This window comes from Bombina bombina, chromosome 1 (genome assembly GCF_027579735.1).
Source record: "Bombina bombina isolate aBomBom1 chromosome 1, aBomBom1.pri, whole genome shotgun sequence".
NCBI lineage: Eukaryota > Metazoa > Chordata > Amphibia > Anura > Bombinatoridae > Bombina > Bombina bombina.
In genome coordinates, this window is record NC_069499.1 from 1,422,554,781 (window position 1) to 1,422,573,007 (window position 18,227).

The 18,227-nt window shown below is 38.4% G+C and overlaps 1 protein-coding gene across 2 annotated transcripts in view; it reads left to right on the top strand.

The window, feature by feature from the left end:
* Window positions 1–18,227, top strand: part of OTUD7B (OTU deubiquitinase 7B) — a 103,871-nt gene that overhangs the window by 23,703 nt on the left and 61,941 nt on the right. The window contains exon 2 of one of the 2 annotated variants that reach the window (XM_053705379.1): window positions 17,290–17,443. The exons of the other annotated variant lie outside the window; for it this stretch is intronic. Coding sequence (XP_053561354.1) covers window positions 17,371–17,443 — 73 coding nt within the window. The 5' untranslated portion in view covers window positions 17,290–17,370. The remainder of the gene's footprint in view (window positions 1–17,289; window positions 17,444–18,227) is intronic. 2 annotated transcript variants of the gene reach the window in all.

Sequence of the window (18,227 nt, forward strand, 5' to 3'; positions counted from 1 at the left end):
CTTTCGGAATTTCAAAGCAGGAGCAGCACCAACTTCCACTGCACCAAAACAGGAAGGAGCTGTTGCTCGTTACAGACAAGGCTGGAAACCTAACCAGTCCTGGAACAAGGGCAAGCAGGCCAGGAAACCTGCTGCTGCCCCAAAGACAGCATGAATCGAGGGCCCCCGATCCGGGACCGGATCTAGTGGGGGGCAGACTCTCTCTCTTCGCCCAGGCTTGGGCAAGAGATGTTCAGGATCCCTGGGCGCTAGAGATCATATCTCAGGGATACCTTCTAGACTTCAAATTCTCTCCCCCAAGAGGGAGATTTCATCTGTCAAGGTTGTCAACAAACCAGATAAAGAAAGAAGCGTTTCTACGCTGTGTACAAGATCTGTTATTAATGGGAGTGATCCATCCGGTTCCGCGGTCGGAACAAGGACAAGGGTTTTACTCAAACCTGTTTGTGGTTCCCAAAAAAGAGGGAACTTTCAGGCCAATCTTGGATTTAAAGATCCTAAACAAATTCCTAAGAGTTCCATCGTTCAAAATGGAAACTATTCGGACAATCTTACCCATGATCCAAAAGGGTCAGTACATGACCACAGTGGATTTAAAGGATGCTTACCTTCACATACCGATTCACAAAGATCATTACCGGTATCTAAGGTTTGCCTTCTTAGACAGGCATTACCAGTTTGTAGCTCTTCCATTCGGATTGGCTACGGCTCCAAGAATCTTCACAAAGGTTCTGGGTGCCCTTCTGGCGGTACTAAGACCGCGAGGAATTTCGGTAGCTCCGTACCTAGACGACATTCTGATACAAGCTTCAAGCTTTCAAACTGCCAAGTCTCATACAGAGTTAGTTCTGGCATTTCTAAGGTCGCATGGATGGAAAGTGAACGAAAAGAAGAGTTCTCTCTTTCCTCTCACAAGAGTTCCATTCTTGGGGACTCTTATAGATTCTGTAGAAATGAAGATTTATCTGACAGAAGACAGATTAACAAAGCTTCTAAATGCATGCCGTGTCCTTCATTCCATTCAACTCCCGTCAGTAGCTCAATGCATGGAGGTGATCGGCTTAATGGTAGCAGCAATGGACATAGTACCCTTTGCACGTCTACATCTCAGACCGCTGCAATTGTGCATGCTGAGTCAGTGGAATGGGGATTACTCAGATTTGTCCCCTACTCTGAATCTGGATCAAGAGACCAGAAACTCTCTTCTATGGTGGCTTTCTCGGCCACATCTGTCCAGGGGGATGCCATTCAGCAGGCCGGACTGGACAATTGTAACAACAGACGCCAGCCTACTAGGTTGGGGCGCTGTCTGGAATTCTCTGAAGGCTCAGGGACAATGGAATCAGGAGGAAAGTCTCCTGCCAATAAACATTCTGGAATTGAGAGCAGTTCTCAATGCCCTTCTGGCTTGGCCCCAGTTAAAAACTCGGGGGTTCATCAGGTTTCAGTCGGACAACATCACGACTGTAGCTTACATCAACCATCAAGGAGGGACAAGAAGCTCCCTAGCAATGATGGAAGTATCAAAGATAATTCGCTGGGCAGAGTCTCACTCTTGCCACCTGTCAGCAATCCACATCCCGGGAGTGGAGAACTGGGAGGCGGATTTCTTGAGTCGCCAGACTTTTCATCCGGGGGAGTGGGAACTTCATCCGGAGGTCTTTGCCCAAATACTTCGAAGTTGGGGCAAACCAGAGATAGATCTCATGGCGTCTCGCCAGAACGCCAAACTTCCTCGCTACGGGTCCAGATCCAGGGATCCGGGAGCGGTTCTGATAGATGCTTTGACAGCACCTTGGAACTTCGGGATGGCTTATGTGTTTCCACCCTTCCCGCTGCTTCCTCGATTGATTGCCAAAATCAAACAGGAGAGAGCATCAGTGATTCTAATAGCGCCTGCATGGCCACGCAGGACTTGGTATGCAGATCTAGTGGACATGTCATCCTGTCCGCCTTGGTCTCTACCTCTAAGACAGGACCTTCTGATACAGGGTCCATTCGAACATCAAAATCTAACTTCTCTGAAGCTGACTGCTTGGAAATTGAACGCTTGATTTTATCAAAACGTGGTTTTTCTGAGTCGGTTATTGATACCCTGATACAGGCTAGGAAGCCTGTTACCAGAAGGATTTACCATAAGATATGGCGTAAATACCTATACTGGTGCGAATCCAAAGGTTACTCCTGGAGTAAGGTTAGGATTCCTAGGATATTGTCCTTTCTACAAGAAGGTTTAGAAAAGGGTTTATCGGCTAGTTCATTAAAGGGACAGATCTCAGCTCTGTCCATCTTGTTACACAGGCGTCTGTCAGAAAATCCAGATGTCCAGGCCTTTTGTCAGGCTTTAGCTAGGATCAAGCCTGTGTTTAAAACTGTTGCTCCGCCATGGAGTTTAAACCTTGTTCTTAACGTTCTACAAGGAGTTCCGTTTGAACCCCTTCATTCCATTGATATAAAGTTGTTATCTTGGAAAGTGTTATTTTTAATGGCTATTTCTTCGGCTCGGAGATTCTCTGAGTTATCAGCTTTACATTGTGATTCTCCTTATTTGATTTTTCATTCAGATAAGGTAGTTCTGCGTACAAAACCTGGGTTCTTACCTAAGGTAGTCACTAACAGGAACATCAATCAAGAGATCGTGGTGCCTTCCCTGTGCCCGAATCCTTCTTCAAAGAAGGAACGTCTTCTACACAATCTGGATGTAGTTCGTGCCCTCAAGTTCTACTTGCAGGCAACTAAGGATTTTCGACAAACGTCTTCCCTGTTTGTCGTGTACTCTGGTCAGAGGAGAGGTCATAGGGCTTCGGCTACCTCTCTCTCCTTCTGGCTTCGTAGCATAATTCGTTTATCCTATGAGACTGCTGGACAGCAGCCTCCTGAAAGAATTACAGCTCATTCTACTAGAGCTGTGGCTTCCACTTGGGCCTTTAAGAATGAGGCCTCTGTTGAACAGATTTGCAAGGCTGCAACTTGGTCTTCGCTTCATACTTTTTCCAAATTTTACAAATTTGACACTTTTGCTTCTTCGGAGGCTATTTTTGGGAGAAAGGTTCTTCAGGCAGTGGTTCCTTCTGTATAATGAGCCTGCCTATCCCTCCCGTCATCCGTGTACTTTTGCTTTGGTATTGGTATCCCAGAAGTAATGATGACCCGTGGACTGATCACACATAACAGAATAAAACATAATTTATGCTTACCTTATAAATTCCTTTCTTCTGTTGTGTGATCAGTCCACGGCCCGCCCTGTTTTTTAAGGCAGGTAAATATCTTTTAAATTATACTCCAGTCACCACTTCACCCTTGGTTTCTCCTTTCTCGTTGATTCTTGGTCGAATGACTGGGAGTGACGTAGAGGGGAGGAGCTATATGCAGCTCTGCTGGGTGAATCCTCTTGCATTTCCTGTTGGGGAGGAGTTATATCCCAGAAGTAATGATGACCCGTGGACTGATCACACAACAGAAGAAAGGAATTTATCAGGTAAGCATAAATTATGTTTTTTTTTGTTTTTTTTTGTTCATATACAATTTTTGTATAATAACACTAAACAGTTAGTGAAATACAGGTAAAAATTCCCAATCCAGAATTATTTTGAAATCCATACTTTTTCACTAATATTTTTGTAAAAATAAAAGTATTTAAAACTTTACCATTTTCACCATCATTAAAGGGACATTAAACCCAAATATTTTTTTCAGATAGAGAATACAATTTTAAACATTTCAATTTACTTCTATTATCTAATTTGCTTTATTCTAGATATTCGTTGAAGAAATAGCAATGCACAAGGGTAAGCCAATCACACAAGGCATCTATGTGCAGCCATGTATTATAAGATTTAGTTATTTGAACAACTTAAAAGTGATGCAGCATAGCTGTAAAATGCTGACTAGAAAATATCACCTGAACAACTCTATGTAAAAAAGAAAGATATTTTACCTCAAAAGTTCCTCAGTAGCCACATCCCATTGCAAAGGACTTCTAAGCAGCAAATCAGTATGTCTGTCCCAGGAGAGGCAAAGGAGTGAGCTTCGTGCACTCATATTATTTCCCTATTCTGTTTAAGGAAGTTTACTATGAAATCTCATGAGAGTGAAGTCAAATCGGATATAGGATTTTGAAATCCGTCAATATCGCAGCTCACGCCACTGCTACAATTTCGGGACTTGTGTACTGTAATTCCTGGACCCTTTGTTGTACAGCGCCCCACTTTGCCAATTGCCATATCCAGTTTGAACAATATTTTTTTTTTTTGTGTTGCTGTTTCATGTCACTGTAAAGGGGATAGGTATAATTGTATGGCAATTGGTAAAGCGGGGCGCTATACAACAAAAGGTCCAGGAATTACAGTACACAAGTCCCGAAATTGTAGCAGTGGCGTGAGCGGCGGTATTGACGGATTTCAAAATACTATCCATGCGCTCTTGAAAGGGTCCAGGAATTTCACGGCTTTTAAAATTGTAGCAGTGACGTATGCGGCCAGGTATGTAATGACGCTAGCATGCATGCGCATTATGGCCAAAATGTGTGACAGCTGATGCCACGTCACAGGAAGTGACGTAGTTCGATGTTTTCACAAGTTCGCCATTTTCTCAGAACACCTGCAGCTGGGCAGCAGCTGAAGTATAACTTTTTACACAGGACTTACTCTGCTGAGCTGAGGAAATTGTGAGGTAAAATATCTAACTTTTTTACATTGAGATGCTCAGGTGATATTTTCCTGTCAGCTTTTTACAGTTATACTGCATCAGTTTCAATTGATTTAGCAGATGAGTATTATATCCCTTTAATGGATGTGGAGTGTCATAGGTTTTTCTGTACCAACTTTGGTAAAACATGAGCAAGCAGAGAGTAAATTTTGCCCTCTCTAAGTCTATTAATTATTTATTAAAGCATGAACTGAAAAAAAAAACTCCGTTCAGCAAATAAATAGTCCATTTTTTTTAGATTAGATGCTGCTATGCAAAAACCGATAGGGGAATGTCACACATGAAATCGCTTCATTGTAGTGATCTGTGCCGCCAAAATAATCTGAACATACCTGTAAATAATTATGTAACCTGAAAATAATTCATGGCACACACTTGCACAGCCCACAGTAAATGCTTTATGTTATGGGTTCATTTCACATATTTATTATAAATCAAAATATATGTACGAGTGTAACAACATCCTATACAATCAAAACATAGAAATATAAAATACAAGCTGTTGTCAGGAGCTGTATTTTCAGCTGGCACCATCACCGAGTATATCATATTCCAAGCAATAAAAATTGGGGGGAAAAGGAATTAAAGAAATATCTGTAGTGAGTTGAATGGTGCCAGCCATAAAGCTTTATTCAAAAGCTCGCCGCTTAGGCGAGATGATCTAAGACATCTCGTCAGTATGGAGAGGTCCCTAAAAAAAAAAATAGTATTAAAACCACAAATTTTAATTTATAAGATATTTGCCTCACTATGCAAGGTTTTGTATTCAAAGTAGAGTCACCTACATTACATTATAAAATCTAAAAAAATTACCACAGATTTTGTTTGATTTCTCTCCATGCCGGTGAGCTTTTGAATATCCGGATCTTAGAGAGACGGTACATTTTTTTTAACCTGCCAATGCTGAAAAACATATAGCTGGTTTAGACAATTGGCAGCCTTGTGAAACCTAGGTTACAGATTTTGCTTTTGTGGCTTTTTGGCGAGTGTGGAACAAAGCACAATTTTTCACACAAAGTTTACAGTTAGAGGTGTTTCATGTCCCTTTAAAGTATTTTTTTCTTTGTTGATTCTGAACTAGTGTATTTTAAAATGTATCAAAAAAACAAAAAACCTATAGGAGTTCTGCTTACCAGCCATTGAGCAATCGGTTAAATAGACCGGAAACCCCAAAATTTCCTTTCATGATTTTACTAGAGCATACTATTTTCAACCACCTTTTTTTCTTTACTTCTATGATCAAATTTGCTTCATAGGGGGCAATTTATCAAGCTGAGGCGGACAGGGGCACACTTATGCGCACCTGTCCGCCGCAGCTCGCCTCTGGCGAACTGAATTCCCCTGGCGGAATTCAGCATTGCACACGAGCGCTATTTTCTGCTCGCGTGCAATCCGGCACCTTGCCCGCGCAAGCCAATCACGGACAGGGGCTGTCAATCTCACAGGTCAGACTAGACCGGGGAGATTGAAATACGCCACCTAAGAGGTGGCGAAAGGGTAGGGAAGCAACGGTATGATGACCGCTGCTTGTTAAATACGGCGTGCAGGTTCTTTTCTGACCTTGCTGGCCTACGACCTGCAGTTGTAGGCCTGCAAAGCCTGCCAAAAGGGCTTGATAAATCGCCCCAATAGTCATGTTATCCTTTGCTGAAGGAACACCATTGCACTAGTGGCAGCTATCTAAACTCATCTAGTTAGCCAATCACAAGAGGCAAATTGTGCAGGCACCAATCAGCAACTAGCTCCCACTAGTATAGGATATTCTTTTTCAACAATGGATATAAAGAGTACAAAGCACATTTGAAAATATAAGTTAATTTAAAAGTGTCTTAAAATGACATGCTCTCTCTTAATCATGCAAGTTTAATTTTGACTTTCCTATCCCCTTTAAGGTCCAGTTGTACACAGACATGAACTTCCACTTAGCTTCAAAATAAACTGCTTTTTTTTTTTTTTTTTTTTTTTTTTTTTGCAAACTTGATTTAACAATAAACTTTCATAAGCACGAGTTTTTAGAGTTACAAGAGCCAGGTAGTCAAAACTGAAATTTGACTTCTAGCTGCTAACTGATGATCATGCTTTTTTTTGTTCCTTACCTGTCTAGCTTGTTCCTAAGTTGTAGGTTTAATTTCTCTTGTAACCCATATTCAACCTAACTCATAACCTTACTGTACAATAGAAATGTTTCTCCTAGTTATTTTACCTTTCAGAAAACAGACAGTTTTAGTTAGTGTCAAGGGTATTTATAATTAATCAGACTAATGCTATAGTGAATATGCTGTTTTTAATTCCGTTTAATTGCAGCTAGAAAGCAGACAGCACTGCGTGCGTTCTACATATCTGAGACATATTTGGGAGCTAATATCATAGTATAGAGGAGGTGTTGACCTTTAGCAGAATTCCAAATCGTTTACAGTTTAGCTGCAGTAGAATGACTTGTGTTCTCTGTATATGCCAAAATATTGAGCTATTTTAGATTTGTCCTATGAGATATCCATTTTAATTTTTACTAAATTTGTATTGATTAAAAAAAAAAGTTTTACTGCAATATGAAAATGATTGCATGTCTCACTAAAGTCATTCCCTTGGTTTACACTGTAACTGCTAAACATTATTACAGTGCAGATGCATTTACAGGTACAATTTTACTTTGCTGTTTTGACTCTCGATGCACAACTTATGGCCGGCTAATCATTTATTGTAAAAAGAGGATTGATTGTTAATAATAATTCAAATATTTCATGTTTTTAAATATTATCCGTGTAGTTTGTATTTTTAAAGGGACACTCAAATCAAAATTAAACTTTTATGATTCAGATAGAGCAAGCAAATTTAAACAACTTTCCAATTGACTTCCATTAACAAAATGTGCAGTCTTTTTTTTATATTTACACTTTTTGAGTCACCAGCTCCTACTGAGCATGTGTAGGAATTTACAGAATATACTTATATGCACTTGTGATTGGCTGATGGCTGTCAAATGATACAAGAGGAGTGGAAATAGACATAACTGAAATTTTTCAGAAAACAATTTTAGGTGGAGAATTTCAATCTCCCTGGTCTCGTCTGACCGGGGAGATTGACAGCACCTGCCTGCGCGTGACTGGTTGTGCGTGGGCAGGGGGCGGCATTGCATGCCAGATGCGAGCTGGGGCAGACAGGGTCGAATATGTACGCCCCTGTCCGGCCTGGTCTGATAAATCTAGCCCATACTGTGTGATTGTATTTTATTAAATTACTTATTACCATTTGTTGATGAGTTTGTGCACACAAAGGTGTAATGTTTGATCAGCTGACATACTTTGAGACATGTGTGCCACAGTATAGCATGCCTAAAGCCTTTGTTGTCAGTGTAATTTGCTCTTATCTATATTTGATACTTCCTGTATTTATCAAAAGGTAACTGTTTTAAATGAATATATAAATCTTGACAATGTGGGCCTTAAAGGGAAGGTAAAGTACTGAAATAAACTAAATAATTAGTCTATATTTCAATAAGCTGATCGCTACATTATTATCTCCAATTTTGTGAGATTTCCGAATAAAAACATATATTTTATTGCCTACCGTTGCAATCTTGACTCCTCCCAACAGCTATTTCCTTATTTTCAAGGCAGTGACGTATAGAGCGGTCCCACCCGCTCTATACGTGTTTCTAAAAGCGTGTTCATGATCCTCTGATGAACTGCGCATGCACAACTCTGCGATTCTCTCCCTACCGCGCATGCGATAATCATATACTCTTTTTACCCAAAGCACATGCGTTATTCTTTCTGTCAACTTAGTATTGAATGAATTAGAATTGTCATTCATTACTATGTTGTGCGTGAAAGAGAGGAGCTGCATTCTGGATATTTTTCTATCTAACATATACCTCTAATCCTCTCCCACTCTTCATGTCTCCCGCCTGCCCGTTTCTCTCCCCCGTACTCTCACTCTCCTCTTTACCAGACTCTCTTTTCCTTGTGTAGATGTCTCTCCCCTCACACTTTCTGCTTCTCAGACTCCCCTGGTGCTCCCTTCCTAATGCGTCCTTCGTTATCGCCTCCTTTCCGTTTTTAATCCGTCGTGATTTGTAGCCGTCTTTAGCAAGCCTATGACGTAGTATGGGAATTCCATAATCAAACAAATAGGCATGCACGAAACGGGAGTGTGCGTGGATTCAGAGCAGTAGAAAGATCTTTGCGCATATCATGATGAAGGCGGGTGACGTAGATTAACGGCTGCCTAACAGCCAGATTTTCAATAGGCTCTGAAAAAAACGTGACCAAACCAGCAGATAAAAAAAACAAAAAACGGGCCAAGAAAAAGTAAGTAAAAACAGCGAGTAATTATTTAATGAGATTTAAAAAAAAATCATGAATGAAACTCATTCATTTTGGGCAACTAATATTATTTCAGTATCATAGCGAGGGAACTTTACCTTCACTTTAAAGAAACATGAAACCCATTTTTTTTTTCTTTCAGGATTCAGATAGAGCATACCATTTTAAATAAATATTTAATTTACTTCTGTTTTCAAGATTCCATTAATATCCTTTGTTGAAAGAACATCACTGCACTACTGAGAGCTAGCTGAACACATCTAGTTAGCCAATCACAAGAGACAAATGTGTGCAGCCACCAATCACTGGCTAGTTCCCACTAGTGTAGGATATGTACGTTATTTTTCAACAATAAATACATAGAAACAAAGTACATTTGAAACTAGAAGTGAATTTAAAAGCATTCTAAAATTGCATGTTGTATCCTACAAGTTTAATTTTCACTTTCCTATCCCTTTAACAGCAAATTGTTGTTTGAAATGGTCACTAAATAGAATAGTCACCAGACCTACTCGCCCATAGTTAGCTGGCATAGATGCCCTGCGGCCCACTAGACTTTTCTTTCAGTATTCACTTTATGCATTGCACAACTTTTCGCATGTTATTTAAGATTTTACACATAAATCTATTTTTTAACTCATGTATTTGTATCTTTGAGCAGACTCTGAAAGGAAGAATACAAAAGGATGATTGGGAGAATAGTTTTTTTGTTTTTTGGGCCAGGAATATACACACATTGTTTATAAACTACTGTGAAAATCCTAATGCGTGTGTAAAGTACACAGAGTGAGCAGGGAATGTGACTGGCCCTCTAGCAATGCAGAAAATGAAGCATAGTCCTCTGTCCTTGCGTAACCTGTCACTGGGCTTTGGCAGGCGAATGGTTAAGTACATCTGCCAAGGTGTTCATGGTGTGTCCTTATATTGTGTGTAGCGTTTCCGGTTGTGAAATAGCTGCCTGCCATCTGCCACTGCAAGCCATTTCTGGCCACTTGCAGGCCTAAGCAGATTTTCCCCCTCCCAGTGCTTTCTGGCCAATGAAGTAGCTCCAGAGCCCTGAGTCATGTTGATTCTATCATTGTTACTCACCATGTAACTGGATCTTGTATTACCAGGATGCGGATTGTATAACATGAAAAAGCCAGACAAGACAAATCCACTGAGCCCCTGACCCCTAAATAATGAGTCTGACAAAAAGTACAGTAAAAAAATATAAATAGTTCTAACAATATAAACGTGAGCTTAGAGTGAACACAAAGTTATTAACCCTCGTCTGTTTACGTTTTGATGTTACTTGTACTGTTGTTGAGACAACTTTGTTCCTGATTATATATATTTCTGTGCTGACACATAAGCACAACATGGCTGTGACGATCTGTCAGACTTCTGCAGTAATTCAGTGATGTAAGAAGGTGACATTGGCACTGCTAGGAATATGAATGTACGGATAGAAATGTTTTATTGCTATGCCTTTTGTGTGCCAGGCGGCTTATCTTCCGTTTCACAAGCATATACAGTACACTGAAACATTGGGTGTGAAATCACAAGGTGAATTTGCCACTTCCAGATATATAAATAAATATTGTTTTTGTATACATAGATGGATATAACAAAGCTGCAGTTGATCAGCTGTTTCACAACATTTTTTGTTCTCTAAAACTATGTGAAACCATCACTTTTAAAGTGTTGGTTTGACCTCCCCTTATGCTATTCCCCCTCACCCCAGAAAATCTCTTCTAAAACATAGGTTCTGTGGGGGAAATATTTAATCTAGATTGGGTAGTAAGGTGTATTGTCTGTACAATATGTCATCTGAAAAAATCTAGCCTTCAATTATTATCATTATCTAGACGGACCAGGTTCACATGCAGACAACCTGTCCGCCCAGGATTGCACATTAGAACTGAGGTTGTCAATCACCGTGGTCGAAACAGTCCAGGGTTATTTATTTTATTTTTTTTAAATTGCAGTTGCAAGTTTGAAGGGCAATTTGCCCCATCATGCAGGATATAATAGATATGAAAACAATTACATGTCAGAGGGTACAATGTTACTGTAACTGCCATTTGTGTGTGTGGCTAGTCACATTGCAGAAGCATTATTTGTTACTTTTTTCTATATGCTTATAGTCATCATGTCACATGTAATAAGCTTTAAAAGAACCATATAATTTCCTATGCCATTGAGTGATTTTAATAAATGAACATATCTTCTGTTTGTAAATAATAACGAGTATGTAGGGTTAAGCGGAGGGGTCTGCATACGTATTATTATTATATGTATTAAATTAAGAGACAGAACTAAATGTCAGGAGCCTTTGCTCACTCCCTTGTTAAAGGGACACTTTCGTGATTCAGATAGAGCATGCAATTTTAAGCAACTTTCTAATTTACTCCTATTATCAATGTTTCTTCATTCTCTTGATATCTTTATTTGAAAAAGACAACTAAGCTTTTTTCTTGGTTCAGAACTCTGGACAGCAGTTTTTGATTGGAGGATGAATTTATCCACCAATCAGCAAGGATAACCTAGGTTGTTCACCAAAAATGGGCCGCCATCTAAACTTACATTCTTTCATTTCAAATAAAGATACCAAGAGAATAAAGAAAATTTGATAATGGGAGTAAATTAGAAAGTTGCTTAAAATGTCATGCTATATCTGAATCACTGAAGAAAAAATGTTGGTTCATGTCCCTTTAAGATGTCTTAATGTGCACATGAGAAAAATGTTGGGTTCATTTGTACCATACATAGAGGAGTCAGACATGTAACCCTGACTCTGTGACATAATGCCAGAACAGCATATTCTCTTCTAAACTAGAGTTGGGTCATGGCTGCACTATTTTGCAGTGTTGCATTACAAAATGTGCATACTAGGAACCTTTGGAAGCTTTAAAATACCTTTAAATGATTATTTGTTAAAGCGTCAGCGTATCCCTAATCTAAGTACTTGTAAACATATTATTTAAGATGCATGGTCCAGCTTCAGTACAATGGAGATCATGTGCTTGCTAAAGCTATGCCCAGAACAAGCTGTTTTTGTTTGGTTCGTGGGCAAGGGACGGTCTTTTGTAAATATGCATTGTAAAATGTGTGCATCAAATGTTTTCTTTCAGTCTCTGCATTGCTTTGCTCCAGTTTCCCTGTGTTGTCATCTATAGTTCATGCTTCCATTCCAAGACTGACATTCTTTTGTACGAGGGAGTTTTCTAAGCATCAGCACATGCCAGAATTATTAAGTGTAGACTGCTGCAATATTTTTTTCTTCTTCTAATTTTGTCTCTATGGCTAGAACTTTTATCTGTGTTTAAAACTGAACTGTTTACATGGTTTTTATTGGGATTTACTGAAAGAGAACAGCGTTTATGTGCATAAAGCAGCAGAACTTTACATAAAATTAGGCAAATGAGCCGACCCCTGATATACATAGGGGGACATCACTTTTTTATTGGTGGATGAATTTATTGACCAATCAGCAAGGACAACCCAGGTTGTTCACCAAAAATGGGCCGGCATCTAAACTTACATTCTTGCATTTCAAATAAAGATACAAAGAGAATAAAGAAAATTTGATAATAGGAGTAAATTAGAACGTTGCTTAAAATTTCATGCTCTATCTGAATCACAAAAGAAAAAATTTGGGTTCAGTGTCCCTTTAAGATTTTTATATTGAATGTTTAGTTATGCATAATGAAACAACTTTGCAGTATACATTCGTTCTTTATTTTGCCTCCTTTTCATGTAATTTAACTCTGAAAATGTAAGACTTTCTAATCTCAAGGATAAGGGGCCGATTTATCACGGCATGAATGGGGCAGTATATCCCTGTTTCTGCGCGAGCCTTCAAGCTCGCCGGAAACAGGAGTTAAGAAGCAGCGGTCTTAAGACCGCTGCTCCTTAACTCGTCCGCCTCCTCTGAGGCAGCGGACATTAATCCGCCTGATCAAATGCGATCGGGTTGATTGACACCCCCTGCTAGCGGCCGCAAATCTGCAAGTGGCGACATTGCACAAGCAGTTCACCAGAACTGCTTGTGCAATGTTAAATGCCAATAGCGTATGCTGTCAGCATTCATCGATGCAGGGCGGACATGATTTACTATAGAGAATCATGTCCGCCCGGGGTATGATAATTCTACCCCTAAATCTGATATATATATATATGTCCCTAATTGGCTTTAGCTGATGATAACGGCAAAACAATATACTTTATACTAACATTATGACCAACGCTAGCCTTGTTGTCTGCAAAAAGTAGGATAGTAGCATTGGCAAGGGCTGGATTTCTGTGTGGTGATACATGTACTTCTGCAGTAGTGTCTAATAAAGTATGCTTTGATAGTTTGGGATTGTGAGGCTTTCCCTGTCCCCCAGGGAAGATCTGTGCTTTTACAGTATGTGGCTATTCTTTTCCTGGTATTTATAAAGTGACCTCCTATTTGCAGTATTATTTTTGCATTATAAACTATGAGTACTTAAAGGGACAGTAAAGCATGTTATTTTAAACAACTTTTCAATTTACTTCTGAAATTTGTTTTGTTCTCTACGTATCTTTTATTGACGTGTAAAACTAGGAAGGCTCAGAAGTGTGCATGTGTCTTTAGTACTCTATGGCAGCAGTGTTTTGAAACATTATTTGTAGCTTTGTTATACAATGTTGCAGCTAGTTGCTGATTGGTAGCTGCACATTTGTCTCTTGTCACTGGCTTACCCAAATGTGTTCAGCTAGCTCCCAGTAGTTCTTTGCTGCTCCTTCAACAAAAGATACCAAAAAATAGATAATAGAAGTAATCTGGGAAGCTGGTTAAAATTGTATGCTCTTTCAGACATCCTCAAACTTGGCCCTCCAAAGGTTTTGGAACTAAATTTCCCATGATGCTCAGCCAGCTGATATGCTGTCTGAGCATCATGGGAAATGTAGTTCTAAAACCTCTGGAGGGCCAAATTTGACTGTCTGCAATCTGAATCATAAAAGAAAAAAAATGGGTTTGTGCCCTTTATTCCTCAACTTTGTATATTTATTTTAGAAATGATTTGCTGCCAAGAAGAGGCAGGTTATTTCTGCTGGCACAAATTCACAATTGTGAGAACTTACAAAACCAAGAATATGTGATATCTTCTAGATAAAAAAAATGTACAAAATAATCGTACAGAAACATCTGGTATAGCAAAACATTGTAAATGGCCCAGAGGCAGAACTTTTTTTTTCTTCACTTTCTGCGATAAGATTTTTTTTTTTTTTTTTTTTGTGAAAATGTTTCTGCAGGCCATTTTGAAAGGAAATTCAATGTTAAATTTGTCAGTTACACTAAAGCACCAGCTCAATTGCAACGTGTTAGTCAACTGGAGAATAAAGCAATTTTTTGCAGTTTTATAATATATTGCAGCAGCTGAAAATTGCATTGTAAATTAGCTGCAAAGAAAAAAATACAATTTGTTGTTTTTAATATGTCTCTTTAAATTTGTTTCCTTTGCTCTTGGTCTAAGATCACCGAATGATAAGGTAAACATGTAGTAATAAAAAAGGGTTCATTACTCACAAGAACTTCTTACATTTAGGATTCTCAGCTTTGCAGGCCGGGAAAGGCAAGGGTGGGGATGAACAAAATCCTTGAGAGACGGTCATCAATAAATGTGCTGCCGATTTGCTGCACTGCTCCTTATTTGTCTGTTCTCATCAAGCAGCACTTTGCTGTGGCAGCACTGTGTTAAAGGGACATTGTACACTAGATTTTTCTTTACATAAATGTTTTACAGATGATCCATTTATATAGCCCATCTGGGGGTGTTTTTGTAAAAATGTATAGTTTTGCTTATTTTTCAATAACATTGTACTAATGTTCAGACTCCTAACAAAGCCCCAAGGTTTTAGATGTATACTGATGTCTACAGATTCCTGCGGCTCCTACTTCTATTATCTGTCTTTTCATATGTGGGGAGGGGAGTGTATCCTGTTTTCCCAGCCCCTTTCACTGGGTGTCCCAGCCTAACCTCATTAACAGTGTTAAACTTGGAGCTTCTAAGTAAGTTTTTTTTAAATGTTTTATACTGGATTTTTAGATCAGTATCTGTGGATGTTCTTCTTTCTACTAGTGTCTATTACATGGTTATATGAAAATTGGTGTATACTGTCCCTTTAAGGAAGACTTACATAGTGTAGCCAGAGCACAATACTGTTTGAAGAGAACAGCCTGATGTGAAGCAGCGATGCAAAGCAAAAGCACTAACAGCTCCTGCATGTGTCCTGTTCTTTCTGCATTTTCTGCAATGATATCTCAGATCACAGGATTTTCTGCCTTGGGGGTGAATGGATTATTGGAATTAATTTACCAAAAAATATAAACATTACAGCCATGAATATACAACTTCATGCTACATAATTAAAAACTTATTTCAGGATGAATAGCATTTGGATTATAATGTATCTTAAAAAGAAAGCTATCTTTAGATAACTTTTTCCTCAAAGCATTTTATTTAAAATCCTTTTTAAATAATAAAAAAAAGAAAAATCTGAATTAATTCATTAATCTGATTTAATCGGACGTAAAAAGTTAAAATGTAAAAATCATTTAAAAAAATGAATAATGAAACTTGCATTAAATGGACATGACCCTTAACAGGGGTTAAGTACAGATATATTCAAGCAATAGTGTAATAATATGTTTTATTACATTAGAGCATTTTCATTTTCCACTTTTATGTCCTTTTAAAATACATTTTGTGCATAATTTCCCAAGTTGTTAATGGTGGACAGGGACAGGAACAAGCTATCAGCTTGTGCAATAAATATTTATTTAGGTCAGGAACATGCATTTTATCTTTCAGCAAAGCTTTAATGTACTACAATTCATAGATGCATACAAAATACTACATACATTTATTTTTATAGGAACATGATAGTCATAGGCAAAATAACTTGAAAGTGATGAGACATAAGTGTAAAAAGCTGGCTTGAAATTATCACACGAAAATCTGTGTGTAAAATGTAAGATATTTTACCTAAAAATGTCTTCAGTTCCCCAGAGTAAGTGTTCTCTTTCACCTACTGTCATCTGCAAAGGGTGAGGTCACACTTTTCTTTACTGTAATCTCATGGGATTTCACCTGAATTCTGGCGAGATTTCATCGTGGTCTTCTTTAAACTGAGGGAAATAAAGTGACAGTGCATGCACATACCAGATGCACGCCTGCACGCTCCCTCATAAATCCCGGGACTAGCATCCTTATGCAATGCTTAAATTCCCTTTACAGTGGGATGCTGAGGAAATTTTGAGGTAAAATATCTTCCTTTTTTTACATAGAGATGTTCATGTGATCTTTTCTACTCAGATTTTTACAGATACGCTGCATGGCTTTCAAATGGTTCAGCATTTGGTTATCATGTCCCTTTAAATGCCAGTTATTAAATATAGTAAGATAAGTGAAGATGAAGAAATTATGTCTGAACATGATAAATTATAAACTTGTACAAGAGGAGTGTCCTTGCAAATCGGATTACATTGGATGGCAGTGCTGTAGTTTTACTTTTTGTGGTATTTATTATTTAGAGAGAAAAAAAAGGCATATATTTAAGTATGCTCTTAGATACAAAAAAGCAACTATATGGCACTTTAAGGTGGATACCGGCACTAACCGTTTAATTTCACTTACGGTATCAGAGTGGAAACGGTAGAGGACTGTAGACTTGTTTCATTGATTGCCCTGCCCTCTGTCTCCAGTAAGCGTCGGGATCCTATAATGTTATGGATTTCTCATTTGATATAAAGAAGATAAATACAATAATTTAAAAAGACTTAGCCCTTTGCTCTTTATACAGCATGCAACCCTTACAGATCATCTTGATTTGGCAGATTAATATGACAGGAAATAAAACGTCGAACTTTAAAGAATTAGACTAGCAAGTTGTGGGCGTGTTATGGAAGATTTTGGTTAAAGCTGCTACCTGTAGGAGTTTGAACAATGTCATTTTTGGCTTCTGATCAATGAGGCGGAGTTAGGAAATGCTTTTGTGGAAAATAAAATGAACAAAGACAGCTAAGAGTCTTTTAAAGAGGTCCTTGTGAATAAGATAACAGTAGAGTTTATTTATATCATCGCACTTCTTCATGTGATCAGAGAAGTTTTATCTATTCATTTTTTCCAGTGGAATTAAATGAAAACGAGACATATCTGCTTTTATTGTTCTGTTGGTATGTCTATTGTCCAGCTGATTATTATATAGGACGTAACACAAGATTTATGCGTTGTTTCAATCTTAGATTGAAGAACTAAGCTTTGATCTATGTCCCACCTGTTTCCAACTGTCCGAAAAGAATTCATGATCACATGAACTACTGGACATGGACGTCGTCCTGTCAGAATTTGTCCTCTCAACTGGAGCAGAGCCAGGACTGGCTAGAGACCTCCTTGAAGGTAAGAGGGGTCAAGACCAGGTTTCTTTGTCTGATCACTACTAACTTCATTAACCAGAAATATTTATGACTCGCCGTAACATTTAAAAAAGGGTTTGCATATCTATGTGCTTCCTTCATAGTCTTCCATACATAAGAGGGCATCACGTTGTTTTAAAAAAAAAAGTTAGTTTTTTTTAAAAAAAGAAAAGAACAAATGATGCCTCTCTGTAACACAGGCTGCTTAATATTTGCACCTTTCTAAAAAACCTACAATAACGATATTGTAAAATGCTAAACAGCAGTTATTGGGGGAATATTTTTTGCTTGCTTTTATGCGCATAAAATATGCTTTTTATGGTTCGGAAAGTTGTCTACATGCTTTGTTACCAGGATAAGGTTTTACTTGCAGATCAATGCACTTGCTTGCTTCTGTTCCTGGCATTTAAAGGGACACTAAAGTCAAAATGAAACTTTCGTTATTTAAATACAGTGTGCACTTTTAAACAACTTTCCAATTTACTTCTATTATCAAATCTGTTTCATTCTCTTGGTAACCTTTGTTGAATAATAGGTTCAGAAGCAATAATGCCCTATTGGGAGCTAGTTTAACACTTCTGGTGAGGAAATGATGATAATTATATATGTGAAGCAACCAGTCAATAGCTAGCTCCCAGTAATACCAAGAGAATAAATCAAGTTAGATAATAAATGTGAACTGGAAAGCAGTTTTTTTGTTTGTTTGTTTTGTGCTTATTCTATCTGAATCATACAAGTCTAAGGAATGTTCTTCTGCCTATTTCTAC